The 15,459-nt window shown below is 46.4% G+C and overlaps 2 protein-coding genes across 2 annotated transcripts; both read left to right on the top strand.

Moving 5' to 3' along the window:
* Positions 1–10,621: 10,621 nt before the first annotated feature.
* Positions 10,622–12,437, top strand: LOC135707512 (uncharacterized). Its single transcript, XM_065229359.1, has 2 exons — positions 10,622–12,190; positions 12,372–12,437. The coding sequence occupies exons 1-2, from the start codon at positions 10,622–10,624 to the stop codon at positions 12,435–12,437; spliced, it is 1,635 nt and encodes a 544-aa protein (XP_065085431.1).
* Positions 12,438–12,841: 404 nt separating this feature from the next.
* Positions 12,842–14,831, top strand: LOC135707511 (uncharacterized). The gene is made up of 3 exons (XM_065229358.1): positions 12,842–14,038; positions 14,253–14,426; positions 14,760–14,831. Exons 1-3 carry the CDS (start codon positions 12,842–12,844, stop codon positions 14,829–14,831), a joined length of 1,443 nt encoding a protein of 480 aa, XP_065085430.1.
* Positions 14,832–15,459: the final 628 nt, after the last annotated feature.

Raw genomic sequence — 15,459 nt, 5'->3', positions numbered from 1 at the left:
TATTACACATGCTTTCAGCATTTTAAATAACAATGAAGTTTACTGGTTTATAACTAGGACTAGGATTCATATGTTCCTTTCAATTGCTAAGTAAGTTTTCATATTCCCACAATCCATCAGCACCATTCCGGCATAACTCAATATCCACAAGTAATTTGCCCGCATCCCATAACGGATGATAGAATTTTCCTTTTAGCAAAACTTCAATTCTCGATTCTGTTTGATCAGAAAATACCAACAATGGCCAAAGACAAGCATCAGCAGATTTTTTTTTTGCTGCCGTCATCCTCAAACCGGTACATGTTCCCCGCCAGGCACTGGGACCAACTCAATTCGTGCTTGTCCGAGCTTCTTGCTCCTCCGGCCGACGAACGAACCGAACCGGGATGTGTTTTTGATGCTTTTAGCTTGCAAAAATAAAATCATCGAAAGGAGAGAAAAAAATCCTATTCCTAGCGCAACAGCATTCATCAACCGGAACATGCAAGGTCCTTCCTATGGTTGGAGATGGGAACAAAAAAGTCTTCGCTACACATCACATTCCGCTAGGTCCAGCAGGTAGCGAACGGATGGCCCGGGCACTTCCATTTTCCCATATTTTTAATTACAAATTCTTCATCAATATCAATACAGGAATGGCAGACGGGGAGAGGGGGTGGGAGGTAAGAAACGAACCTTTTCCGGAGGCACAGCACGGCAAAAAAGAAATCACATGTGTGCATGTGGAAAAATCCTGGACACTCCTGGATCCGCTGTGCGCTGGACTTCGAGTCGGACGGTTCCGGCTGATGGCGTTTCAGGTTTTGTTGGATCTTTTTTCTCCGTTCGATTCCTGTTTCCAATGCTGCTGCAGCTGCTGATGGAGTGGGGAATAAACCTATTTGGGTGGCAGCCGAGGTTCGATCTGTTCAGGTGGTGGTGGGTGGTCGGTGGGCCACTCTCTATAGATTGCAGGAATGTCCTGCTGCTGCACAAGCTCGTTAGTTTTTCCTTTCTCGGACCTCGGTTGCCTCGCGGAGGAACATGAAAGACATTGAGCGATTTGCAACGATTTTTTTTTGTTCTTTGCTAATTCAAATTATTTTTTTGTGTGATAGGTACTGTTTCCCCGGATATCAAGGGAACCGTGTGTGTAGTCTTCGTTATATTTTCTTTGAATGAAGCAGATTTCCATATCGGTGAGGGTTTTTTTTAGATGATGCTTGGCAGCGAAATTTTGTTTGCATCTACACGTAGGGCCTTGAAGCAGGAGTCATCAACTCACACGAAATAAGAGTTTAATTTAAATTTAATTTGTCATTGTTACAGTTGCAGTTACAATTTAGACCTTGGCTGAGGGTATCTTTGGTATGACAAAAGTGATTGTAACTACATTCATTTCCTGGAACTGGAATTGTGCGCCGACTTGCAATTGTTTTTAATTGGGAGCCTTCTTACCCTGTACCACTGCAGAAACTTTTCAGTAATCCTCGGGGCAGTTCTGAAAACTTCAGGGCAGTTCCATGACTATCTGAAAAAATGTGTGAAGCTTATCGAAGTTTAGGACCGTTCCAATCAATTTCAAGCTTATTGCGGAGCGCATATTAGCTTATTGCGTGCTCTCAACTTAGTGTTCTAGATGCACTTCTACAGTTTTTAACTGAGAGCTTTCGATGCCTGCACCATTTTTTCATTAGTATAATTGTGTGGCAAGTACAATCACTATTCTATGCCCTTGGAAGTCAAAACATTGTCCAATCCGAAAAAATCCTAGACCGGACCGGAAATCTAACCCAGCCACCTCCAGTATGGTCTTGCTTTGTAGCTGTGCCTTTACAGACTGAGCTAAGAAAGGCCCCACTTCACAGGAGATCCAAAAACTACAAAGGACAGCCCTATGGGGTTGTACGCAATGGTGATGGAGGACTACGTTGTCTTATATAATAAATGTTATTTGTTAACTGCAGCAAGAGCTTGTGTTTTGTGTAGAAATAGGAATTTGAGTGGGGTTCTCTCTGCTTAGACTCTTTACCATGACTATGATTGTCCTGAAAATAACCTTTTGATATGATTTTTAGTTGGTACATGTTCAGGAATTTAACTTTTTTGGAAAATTTTGGTGGCAGCTGGATCAGCAAATCGGACCGGACAACCCCACATTCTTCGGTTCAATGATTGGGCACTCACAAGAGTCTCGGCCCGTCTACTGCTGGACAGCGGTTGAACTGATGTCTGCGACAGATTTAAAGGCCTCAGAATATCAGTGTTAGCTAAAGCTCCTCCCCTTTTTAGTTTTTCTCGTTAAACTCCTTCTCTCAACAAGTTGGTAAATCTTAAACGCTTAACACTTTTTTCGGCGATTCTCTGCCGGACCGTCAAGCTGTTCAGTTCAGTTCGGATTCCCACTCGCCTTTTCGAGTTGTTCGGTTTTAATTTGTTTCGTACTTCGTTTTTTCGTTTCGCGCCGTGGAAGTGTCGTCATCGTCACACGCTCAAGCAAGTTTGGTCCAACTCGCCAAAAATCAGATGGTACGTCAACGTATTAGCAACAATCAATACGAAACTATCGATTTTAAATTGGCTCACTACTTGACTAGCCTATTGGTCCCAAGCAAACGATTAACGTATCCCATTCAGGTCGAAATTCTAGTACTACACTATGTTTTTTTTTTGATTCGCTATAAAAGTTTGACAGATAAAATGAGGGGTTCGTGGATTTCCTATGTTTCGAGGGGTTCATCGAATAGCTTGGGACCGAAGAGAGTACCAGAGCAGAGCCAAAAAGTTGCGCACGTTTCTTCGGGACCTTAGTCTTAGAGTTACCTCTATGGTACTAGCGCATCAGCAGTAAGGGAGGGGGCCCTATAAAGATGGTCGGAAGGCAGACCGGAGCGTCAAAGAACGACGCTGAAAACCGTGTGCTACAAAGCAACCAGTTTCCATCGCTCAAGGAAAACAATGGAGGTGGTGGTGACGCTGTTGCCATCACAAAAAAGGAGCGGATTCCCCCACTCTTCACTTCAATGAAGGGTGTTGACCAGCTTAGGACTGTGTTGACAGATCGCAACCTACAGCCTCGGTTCAAGCTCTGCAGTGTTGGAACTAAACTTATGTGCTCTATCCTGGAGGAGTACAAGGCTATTGGAAGTTTCCTGAAGGACAACAAGGAGGATTTTTACACTCATTATTTGCCATCACTGAAGCCACTGAAGGTAGTTTTGAGAGGTTCGTCATTCGAGGCCCTTGCTGAACACCAGCTTCCGGGACCAGTTATTCCTGGTCCACTTTATGAAGGGCTCCACCACACTCTTGCCGGGCTCAAGGACAACATCCGGGATCTGTTCCAGGTTATCATCTCTTGGCAGTCGTACAGACCTCAACACCGTGATGTAACGCAGTGCATGAACTGCCTCAGCGTCCTGTGGTCAAGCTGATGATAATGAGCCAAAGTGTGTGAACTACGTTGTAAACAACCGTGTGTCCACTCGCGACTGCCCCAAGCGAGCGGAATTCATTAATATTCGCCAAAAAGGTGGCAACAGGCAACCAGATCGATCGCCACCGCAATAATCGTGCGCCCCCGGCTAACATTGATGCTCAGTACCCTGCAATTTAGCCCCGTCGACTGGTCCCGAACCTACACACTTAGAAATAACTAATTTTACACGTGACGGAATTCGTCTTTGACATAAAAGATGAGACGTAAACAAACATGACATGTAAAATTAAGTGCTCCGAGACTGAAAAGTTCGTTGCTTGATGAAAAGTACGTTTGATTGGACTACATTTTGCGTCTGTTATGACTCAAATGTATGTCAAAATTGACGCTCGTATATGTCACCTAAATTTACATGATTTTTTCTAAGTGTGTAGCACCGCTTCCCCTCAACAATCAACGAGCTCTTAACACCCCGGCTGGGTATTCTCCAACAGAGCCTCGCTGCTGCAGTTGCCCAGCCAAACCAAGGTCCCTCCACTGTTCCTGGTTTATCGTATGCCAGTGCTGTGTCAGGTGAGTCCATTGACGATTCCCCATTTACCTCGGAGGAACTTGTGACACTCGTCATCATCCTGCGCACCTGCAAGACCCGATCTGAACAGCTTCATGCTGACCTGTCCCTTGTTAATAAGTATGGACCGTGAAGTTATAAAGATTGCAAATTGGAACGCTTGTTCGCTGAAGAACAAGCATATCGAACTGCTTGCTCTTCCTTAACGCCAAGGAAATCGTCATTGCCATCGTCACCGAAACTCATATAAAGCCGGAAGTCAACATCTACCTATCGGACTTTCGGCTTTTGAGACTCGACAGAACCAGTGCCAGAGGAGGGGGAGTAGCCGTTGCTGTGAGGCGTAACATCAACTGCCACCTGCTGCCGGCTTACTGCCCCAGACAAGTCAACAACAGGGATGGGTCGGCAGCGGACCTTTGACGAGATATCATCAAGCTGACTAGGTGGCGGGAAAAATATATCATTGCTGGGGACCTGAACGCCAAACATCAAGCCTGGGGCAACAGTTGGAGCAATCAAATCTGCGGGAAGCGCAGTACAACATCTTGCAACCGGACACTCCCACCCGGTTGAGTAGGTCCGGTGCTCACGCCACCATCGATATCTACATCAGCAACATGGGCAACATCTCGCAACCTGTCGTGTATCAGGAACTCAGTTCGGACCACTATCCGGTGGTTGCTGAAGTGGGTTCCTCAGTCAACAAGTTCCAAGTATCGCGACGAAACTACCATCGGGTAGATTGGTCGCAGTTACAACACTGCGTTGACACCAGCATCGACTATGACTTCCACCCGCAAACGATCGACGACATCGACCGATGTCTGCGATAAATCGATGAAGCGATTTACCGGGCCAGGGAGCAACATGTGCCAGTATCCAGGCAGGTGAGTAAGAGACCAATTGCAAAAAAATCATCCACCAATCTCTCCCAGATTGTGCTAAGCCATTCTGAAAAATGGCAAAATTTATAAGAAATAAGCCGAGGCCCATCCCTTCCCTTTCCTCTCCTTATCAGAAATTTATTATACCTTGTAGGAGGAATTTTTTCTACCCTCTTGGAGGAATGTCTTCTACCCTCTTGGAGGAATTTCTTCTACCTTCTCAGGCCTAAATATACTCGAAAAAAAAAATGCACCAGACAGAACTGTTCGCCAAAAATTTATTTAAAGTCGGATTTTCTTGAAACTTTCAGGGAATGAACTGATACATATGGATTATGTTTCGGCATAATTACTTTATTCAATTTCCTTTCCCTTAAGACTCCTCATTACATTTTGTGCAATGGTGGAGCTGACCTTTTTGGTCACTTTCATCCATTCTTTCTTCAACTCCAGCACCTTGGACGATTTTCGAACTTTTGCCTTCATTATGGCCCAAAATCTTTCCACCGGACGAATCTCTGGTGAATTTGGGGGGTTGCGGTTTTTGGTACACAAACAGCGTTATTGTCTCTGTACCAATCCAACGTCGATCGCGCGTAATGGCATGATGCCAGGTCTGGCCAAAATAATGTCTTGCCTCCGTGGGACCGCAGGAAGGGCAACAGACGCTTTTGGAGGCACTCGGTGCGGTAAATTTCGCTGTTGATGGTACGCATTGTGATGTACGGTTTACTTAGTTTACCGCATTGGCATATGGCCTCCCAGAGCAAGTATTTTTTGGCGAATTTGTCCACTTTCTTCTTCCTTATGTCTTCCGGAACATCAAACCGTGATTTGGCAACGTAGAACTCCAGCCCCGGTATCTGCTTTGCGTCTGCCTTGATGTAGGTTTCGTCATCCATAACCACACACATCGGTTTCGTTAACCACTCTCGATACAGCTTCCTTGCGCGGGATTTGGCCGCCGTGTTTTGTTGATCACGCCGGTTGGGTGCCTTCCGGACCTAGAATACACGAAGCCCAGCTCGTTTCATGGTTTGTTGAACGAACCAGGCGGAACACTTTGCCTTCAGAGCCGCGTCGCAAGTCGAAAGGTTCGGATTACGCTTGAAATAATCCAACATCTTCCGGGTCTTCACAGGGTCAGTTGTCTTCGATTTTCTTCCACTTCCAGCCCGCCGCTCGGTCGTCTGGGGCTCCTTAAACGATTTTACCACCCGAGACACAGTTGTATGGGTGATTCCCAATTGTCTTCCGATCCATCTCATGGTCGCAGTCGGATTTTCCATGACGGCGCGCAAAATTACAAGAAGTACAACAATGGTACAATGACAACGGAGTCCAGTTTGTATGTTAAGGATACCACTCATTGTTGCAGGGCACAGTCATTAGACAGTGGACTGTCCACCTCGTATGACTTGGTCAAGGACGACACCTGGTTGTATTCAATTTACCATTGTATGAAGGGCCAAAAACAGAGGGTGGACCCGTAAGCAGAGACACTTACGCGTGATCCTCGGGAGCGAGGAGAATCACCTTCCAACGTTAAAAATGTTCCAACCCGTTACAGAACAAGCTATCATACGACGGGATGTCCCAATGAGTGGGGAGAAGAGCCCACCTTCAATTCACGAAATGATAGATTTCACATAATCCTTTTCCCTCTGTCCTTCTCCTTTTCCTTTCCCTCTTCTCTTTTCAGAAAGCGAGTAATGGCGCTATAGCCATAAGTCATAAAAGGCCGGGACAAGAGTTAGTGCTCATGCCCCACCCGTCAGAAGAAAATGGAGCATCACTTTACCTTTCTAGCTTTGATGCTTCCAACGACCGACCAACCATATAATTACCAAAATCGGAACATACGGTACACCGTTCGAAAAAATAAATGTACATTTCTGCGAGATATAGCGCACATAAAATTAACGCTAGATTTGGCATAAATTTATGTGATATTTCGTGTAAACTTAAGCGCAATATCGCATAAATTAGCAATATTGTATGCAAGAAGAGGAATTTATCTCTATTGTTTCTTTTTTAATTGCTTCAAAGCTTCTTATTTTTTTTATTTCTGAAAATTACCTGGATTTCTATAGAATAATTTCTAGGATATCATAAGAGTTTTAAGTTCGAGATTTCAATCTATTTTCCATGGATTTTTGTTTTGTTTTTCATAATAAATGTGCAAGTTCAATTTATCATCCCTTGATCCACCCGAACTTCGAAAAAATTGCATGTAATCAGGACAAATTTAATAATTCTGAGACTCCTACAAATTTTTAATGTTTCGATCTTATGATTACTACTTTATTTAAATTGTGGAACAAAATTTCTCAATTGTGTGCAATCTTCGAGCCTTATAGGGTATTTATTTTTACCATATGTCTTCTTCTTCTTCTTCGCATTTCAAGCTTATAGCTTATTAGCTTATACTTGCTCTCAACTTAAAGCGAATTCTTTTACTATCGGGGTTGGAAATAATAAACAAATTCGCTATTAGCACTTCCACAGCTATTAATTGAGGGGGTTAGAAGGAAAGGAGTGTAAGTGACTTTGATCGATTCTCTTCATCGACTTTCTCTTTCGTTAATAATTCAGCTGCAAACACATTCCTTGATTCGTGTGCCTTTCTGGATGCTAGATGAGAACCTTCTTTATCAAACTATGTGGCAGAAAAAGCGCCAAATCTGTTTATAAAGCTGTGGATATCAAAAGAGAAAGTCGATGAAGAGAATCGCTTACAGTCACTTACAACCCTTTCCTTCTAACTCCCTCAATTGAGAGCCTTCGATGTCGGTACCATTTTTGCATCAGTATAATTGTGTGGCAAGTACAATTCAACAGTAGGCATGCATACGGGCGTGGAATTTGTTCAATGTAGTGCTGTAACAGGTTGTATTGGCTACCAAATGCAACAGCAACCGCACAGAGAAACGTAAATTTAACCGAGCTAGTAGCAAAAGAGAAAATCGACGCCTTTATGCATGCTCACTGTCGAATTATACCCTGGAGTTTCGAAACCCGTCGGATACGGTTCTGTTTTAAGTTTGCTCTCTGTTTTGTGCGTGCGTTCGCTTCGATCGTTTTCGGCTGCATTTGATTGATTAGCGCTGGCACTCTGCCTCCCGGACGGTTATATGTGTGTGATTGTGGTGGTTTCTCGCTTTCTGGGAAGTTTTCGAATCGAGAAGGAAACGTGATTAATCGTGTTTGCAAGCATCAGAAGAGATGTCGCTATCTGCGTAATTGTTTTATTTTCTTCACGTGTGATCCCGGTCCAGAAGTTTGTGGCATAGTGAAGCGATCGATGTCTGCGTCGGAGGTGTTGGGTTTTCTAATCGTTCTACGATGGTGTTGGTGATCAGATGTACTCCAAGCACTGGAGGGTCTGCGCATTCTGCTGTGAATCCTGCGGTTTGCTTCCAATACAGTAACGGCAGGTGAAAGAGTGGTGAATGGTTTCAATGCTTCGGTGTGTGTCGAGGAGTGTGACCCATCCGACTACAACCATGGCATCCCCACGCGACTAGCACCAAAGCAGCACAAGAACCACACACCGATATGTCGATCTAGCCCTGCACGATCGAATCAGTTTTCTCAGCACACGCAGGAACACTCACTCTGGAGAGAGCGAAACCATCATCATCGTCATCATCACCATCATCGTCATCGATTGCTGTAGGAGTGATAAGGATGACTAGTGATAAGAGCGGTGAGAATATCACCCACTCTCAGATATCGACGGAGGAAATCATCGCATCAACGAAGCACCGGACTACCTACGGCGATCTTCGGAAGCTGCGACCAGTCCACCTCAACCAAGTCACCGAATCGCACGCGCGGAGACCCACGGAGGAATTTTAATTCGTGTTAATTTAAGTTTATATGTAGTGCTGAATATATGTAGTGTTTTAAATTAAATTGTTTGCATGTTCACTAAAATAAAGTGTAGTTAATTAATTAACCGGTCGCGAGTTACGTAATTGGTGTTTGAAAGACAGAACAACCCTGGATTCTTCAGCACAACACCGTGTTCCACCTCACAGCAACCTTATCACCATCGATGTCCGGGGCTGGAATCGCAGCTGAGCTTGTCCATCGAAGGTAACTGGCCCACCCCGTTCATTTTGGTCCTTCGAGCCGGAGGCGGGTCAGGACAGACTGTGGACTGTACGGAAACTTCGCGACACTACACTCGGTCATAGCTGGAATAGCAATTGGATCGCCATCGCCAGCGCCATTCTGCTGAAGGTTTGCTCTATTGACGACACTTGCACGCTTTGGATTTGGCGTCACACCGCCATCGCTACTGGTTTTCGGTTGGCTTCGAATTCAACCCAACGAAGTTTGGTCAGGTTAGTGAACCCGTGCGTGCACGATATATGTCCAGCCGAGCTGGGAAATACAACCTTCTAACACCTGGTTTTCCGTTGAATGGATTGTTCGAAACGAGGTTCGGATTCGTAATAGGCTGATCTATTGTGGACTATTCGTCGCCATCGCGCGCCCTTCCATTATTGCCTTCTTCGACAACAATCAAGCGGCATCCATAGCATTTACGGACAATCGAAGCATTCTTCCATTGGACTCATCTCATTGGATTGAGGATTGATCGTGGACATTGATCGATCACGGCTGCATGCTGGAAACGCTCAACGGCTGAGTTGGACTCACTTAGGAAATTGCTTGGACGCTCTGGTTCAACACGCTCATCACCATCCCATCTAGGACTACTGAATCAGCTCCTGCTCTGGATATCCAGGTAAATTATTTAAATTCAGTATATGTCCAGTCGTTGTTAGATTGCCTGAAACTAACGCCAACCATTCGACGTTTCTTCTATCTAATCCTTCGCCAACCACGCTGAGGACACGGGCGGAAGTTATCAAGTTCGGATTCGAAAGCCAGTGGTTTGGCATACAATCCTAACAGAGGTCATCAGAGGTCATCAACTTCGTCGATTGAGGTCATCGACCGCCACTACGACCAGTGAACAACCGTCTTCAGAGTCAACGACCGGTGCAAGGGCCGATGAACTTCGCATTCGACGCAGACTGGGAGCAGCGCAATTATTTGCCAGGTAAACACACATTAGTGTACTGCCGAAGCTAGGCGCATGTAAATACACTGTTTTAAATTGGAATCAACCCTCTTCGTTCTACATTTCTAATCGCTGAGCCCTGATTGCCCTTTTGGCACCCCGTTCTCGAGATTTGGTTTCGTCGGAATTGGATTGATCGTTTGCTGGTATCGCTAGGAATTTTATTGAACGTTTGGTGCAGTAATTGGTTCATGTGGTGAGTTGCCGCAGTATATGCATGGCCGAAGCCATTTTGTTGGATATTACACCCAGTCTCTCCTCTTCATCCACATTCCGTTCGAGTACTTGCTGGTTTCTGACGATTGGGTTCAAGGCTGCTTGCATAGTTGATTGATTTAATTGGAGCATCACCATCTGCTTTGTCGGGTAAAACTTTAGCAGTATATGCCTAGCGAAGCTAGGTCTTCACTCTGTTTGCTACACCATCTCTTTTCCTCTTGATTCACACCATTGTTGCTGAGTTGTCGTCCAACGGAAGCCGGACGTGTGACGTCACGTGGCTGCAGGATTTCATTGGAACTTGAAGCACAATCAGTTGTTTCTCCGGGTAAATTAAGATAGTATATGCCTAGCGGAGCTAGGCTTTTGCAGTATACTACACCGCACCTTTCTCTTTTTGCTGATCGCATTACCGAAACGACGACAACATGGCACCCGGTGGCGCATCCACACCATCGATGCGAGCATTGACGGCAAGGTTGAAGCAGATACAGCTGTCGCTCAATGACATCCACCGATTCATTCAAGCGTTTACGGAATCTAATAACATTACCGAGGTGGAGGTACGTGTTGAGAAACTGGACGAGCTTTGGGAGAGCTTTAGTGCAACCATGGTGGAGATCTACGCTCATGACGAATTCAAGGCTGAGAAGATTTCACTGGAGAAGGAACGCAGCGAGTTCAGCGATCGCTATTACGAGATCAAGTCTTTCCTAATGGACAAGATCAAGGAGCTCCAGAAACCCCAAGTACTGGAGCAGTCCTTCCGAGCTGGTGAGGGAACAACGGCAGTTACCATGGAGCACGTACGTCTACCGCAGATCAAGCTGCACACATTCAGTGGAGACATCGACGAGTGGCTGAGCTTCCGCGACTTATTCACGTCGCTAATCCATTGGAAGGCAGATCTACCGGATGTGGAAAAATTCCATTATCTGAAGGGCTGCCTTCAAGGGGAACCCAAAGGCTTGATCGACCCACTCCCGATCACGGCAGCCAATTACCAGGTGGCATGGGATACGCTGTTGAAACGCTACAACAACAGCAAACAGTTGAGGAAGCGGCAGGTACAAGCTCTCTTCAAGCTACCCATGCTTTCGAAGGAATCCGGAGCTGACTTGCACATACTGTTTGAAGGCTTCGAACGTATTGTGCAGACTCTCGACCAAGTCATCCAACCGGCTGAATATAAGGATCTTCTGCTGGTGAACATCCTTACAGCTCGATTGGACCCGGTCACGCGTAGAGGGTGGGAAGAGGTCTCATCTACAAAGAAGGAGGATACTTTGGAGGATTTATGCGAATTCATTCAGCGTAGAATCCAGGTTTTGGACAGCTTGCCACCGAAGCCCGTCGATACTAGGGGTCTCGGCCAATTGCAACAACAACCGAAACCGAAGGCTCAATCAATGAAGGTCAACTACGGTGCACAAACATCTACGGGACGTTGCATTGCCTGTTCATCGGATCACCTTCTTCATCAGTGCAACAAATTTCAAGGGATGGCAGTCTCGGACAGGGATGGTCTTGTTAAATTAAATGGACTCTGTCGAAACTGCTTAAGGTCAGGACATCACGCTAAGGATTGCCAGTCAAAATTCTCGTGCAGGAACTGCAAGGGACGTCACCACACGCTTGTATGTTTCAAACCGGCGAAGGAAAAGGGATCCAAGGTTGCGACAGTTGCTGGGGGTAACAAGTCGTCCAATTCTGAGGATCAGCAAGGGTCATCTGGTTTATCAACCACACAAGTTGCTACCGTAGCAGCTACGGAAACTGCAGCACCCGCTGCAGCTCAACAACAATCAACCCAAGTGCTTTTGGCAACGGCAGTTGTGGTTATCGAGGATGATGTTGGCAATCGTCATCCAGCTCGTGCTCTACTGGACTCCGGGTCCGAAAGTAACTTCATTACGGAGCGATTGAGTCAGCGGTTACAAGTTACGCGAAATCGGGTGGACATTTCGGTAGCCGGGATAGGTCAAGCAGCTACAAAGGTTCGGCAAGGGATTCAAGCGGTATTGCGGTCACGTGTATCTGACTTCTCTCGTGAATTAGGCTACCTAGTCCTGCCAAGGGTCACGGTGAACCTTCCAACTGCCACCGTCAACACGGATACATGGACTATTCCAAGTGGGATTCAACTGGCGGATCCTATGTTCTTCGAATCGAACGCAGTGGATATCGTGCTCGGTATCGAATGCTTCTTCGACTTCTTTGAAACCGGACGGAGAATCTCTCTAGGATCAAACCTTCCATCCTTAAATGAGTCCGTGTTTGGATGGGTCATCAGTGGTGGGATTTTGGAACCAAATCGCTCTCGGCATATCAACTGCAACGTCTCATCAGTAGTTGGCCTGGATGAGTTAATCTCCCGCTTCTGGTCCTGCGAAGAGGTTGATTCAGGCAAGGTTCACTCACTGGAAGAAAAACAGTGTGAAGATAACTATGTCAACACGGTTCAACGAGGTTCGGACGGTCGGTACACCGTCTCACTGCCGAAGGATGAAGATGCCATCTCACGGTTGGGCGAGTCTAAGGACATCGCATATCGGCGTCTCCAAGGAACGGAACGCAGACTTGCCAGGGATCCATCACTCCGTGAGCAATACAACGCTTTCATGGAGGAATACGTCAAGCTCGGCCACATGCGGGAGGTAGATGAAACTGAACTGGAGGTAAAACGGTGCTATCTTCCGCACCACCCAGTGCTCAAGGAGGCAAGCACCACTACCAAGGTACGGGTGGTCTTTGATGCGTCATGCAAGACATCAAGCGGAGTATCTCTCAACGACGTTCTGAAGACAGGGACAGTTCTTCAGGAGGAACTTCGATCCATTATTCTTCGCAGTCGGACATGGCAGATCATGATTGTCTCGGACGTAGAGAAAATGTTCCGCCAAATCTTCATCTTCCTTCTGGAACGTGCCTTACAATGCATTCTCTGGCGTTTTTCACCTACGGAGGTTATTAAGATCTACGAGCTCAACACGGTTACGTATGGCACAAAATCGGCACCGTTTTTGGCCACCAGAACGCTCAAGCAGCTAGCGATGGACGAGGAGAAGACATTTCCTCTTGCGGCAAGAGCGGTCCTTGAAGATACCTATATGGACGACGTAATCACGGGTGCGAATGATGTGGAAACAGCAAGGGAACTGCAGATCCAATTGAATAAGATGATGTCAGCTGGTGGCTTTCAGCTACGCAAATGGGCTTCAAACTGCCCGGCTGCTCTAACGGGGGTTCCAGAAGAGAACTTAGCTATTCGGCCTTCAGATGGAATTGATTTGGATCCAGATCCAGCCGTAAAGACCTTGGGGTTGACCTGGATTCCATCTACGGACATGCTGCGGTTTCAGTTTACCATTCCCACTTTGGCCAACGGTGAATTACTTACGAAACGGAACGTATTATCGATGATTGCGACCTTGTTTGATCCTCTCGGGCTTTTGGGACCAGTTATCACCATGGCGAAGATATTCATGCAGCGGTTGTGGACGATACTGGATGGGAATGGCCATACACTGGATTGGGACCACCCCCTACCTCCAACGGTGGGTGAGGCGTGGCGTAAATTCTACGAGCAACTACCTCTTCTCAATCAACTCCACATCGAACGCTGTGTTCTCATCCCAGAAACAGTAGCAGTCGAAATTCACTGTTTCTCCGACGCCTCGGAGAAGGCATATGGCGCCTGTCTGTATCTTCGGAGCACTAATGCGGGCGGAGAGGTGAAGGTTCGACTTCTTTCGTCTAAATCAAAGGTTGCTCCGTTGAAATGTCAGAGTATTCCTAGACTGGAGCTCTGTGGAGCACTTCTGGGAGCTCAACTATTCGCCAAGGTTCGAGAATCGATTAGGATTGATGCTGATTGCTATTTCTGGACGGATTCTACATGCGTTTTACGTTGGATTGAGGCTCCCCCAATGACCTGGACCACTTTCGTCGCCAACAGGGCGGCCAAAATCCAAAATATCACTGAGGGTGGTCGATGGTTTCATGTTCCTGGGACCCAAAATCCAGCAGACTTGATTTCCCGGGGAATTCCTCCACAAGACATCCTGGAAAACCAATTCTGGTGGCGAGGACCTACCTGGCTGGAGGAGAACTCAGACCAATGGCCTAGATCACCGGAGATACAATCAACAGGAGAGGTTGAAGAAGAAAAACGTCGAACGGTTATCGCAGGATGCGTTTCCACACTCGCAGAGTTCAACCATGAGTACATTCGTAAATTTTCGTCATACTCCGATCTCGTTCGTCGCACCGCATACTGGCTTCGTTTGATGAAGCTACTTCGAACACCGTCTTCCCAACGGAATAACACAGCCTTCCTTTCCACCGCCGACCTGACGGAGTCAGAAAATACATTGGTAGGTCTAGTGCAGAAGGAAGTCTTCGGCAAGGAATTGGAGGCTCTCACAAAGGAAAACATGGTCCCGAGGGATTCACCATTACGTTGGTTTAACCCGTTTCTTTCCGAGGATCAACTGCTCAAGCTAGGAGGACGACTGAAGCATTCTATGGAATCGGAACAAACTAAACATCCCGTCGTTCTTCCAGCACGACATCCTTTCACCCGGTTATTGCTGCAACACTACCACGAGCGTCTACTTCATGCGGGACCTCAGCTGATGTTAAGCGTAATTCGACTTCGATTTTGGCCGTTGGGTGGAAGAAGCGTCGTCAGGAACATCGTTCATAAGTGCCTGAAATGCGTTCGCTCAAAACCATTGACCGTTCAACAATTAATGGGTGATTTACCAACTGCACGAGTCACCGTATCCCGTCCTTTTTCTTCCACTGGCGTTGATTACTTTGGTCCAGTTTATCTACGGCCTGGTCCTCGACGCACTGCAGTTAAAGCATATGTTGCTATATTCATATGCCTCTGCACAAAGGCCATACATTTGGAACTCGTGTCAGATTTATCAACTGACCGATTCCTACAGGCTTTACGACGGTTCGTGTCCCGGAGAGGTCTTTGTACAGATATTTACTCAGACAACGGCACTAATTTCGTCGGCGCGCGAAACGAATTGCAAGAATTGCTAAAACTGTTGAAGAGCCACGACCATAATGACACTGTATCCAAGGAATGCGCCAAGGATGGTATTCAGTGGCATTTTATTCCGCCGAGCGCTCCTCATTTCGGAGGTTTGTGGGAGGCAGCCGTCCGCTCAACTAAATACCACTTGCTGAGGGTGATTGGCGATACACCAGTAACCCCGGAAGACTTCAATACGCTGCTAACTCAAGTCGA

Source organism: Ochlerotatus camptorhynchus, unplaced genomic scaffold (genome assembly GCF_037179485.1).
Source record: "Ochlerotatus camptorhynchus isolate MF236.1 unplaced genomic scaffold, CSIRO-AGI_Acam_v1.1 ptg000313l, whole genome shotgun sequence".
NCBI classification, from domain to species: Eukaryota; Metazoa; Arthropoda; class Insecta; order Diptera; family Culicidae; genus Ochlerotatus; species Ochlerotatus camptorhynchus.
This window is presented reverse-complemented; position numbering and strand designations above follow the sequence as displayed.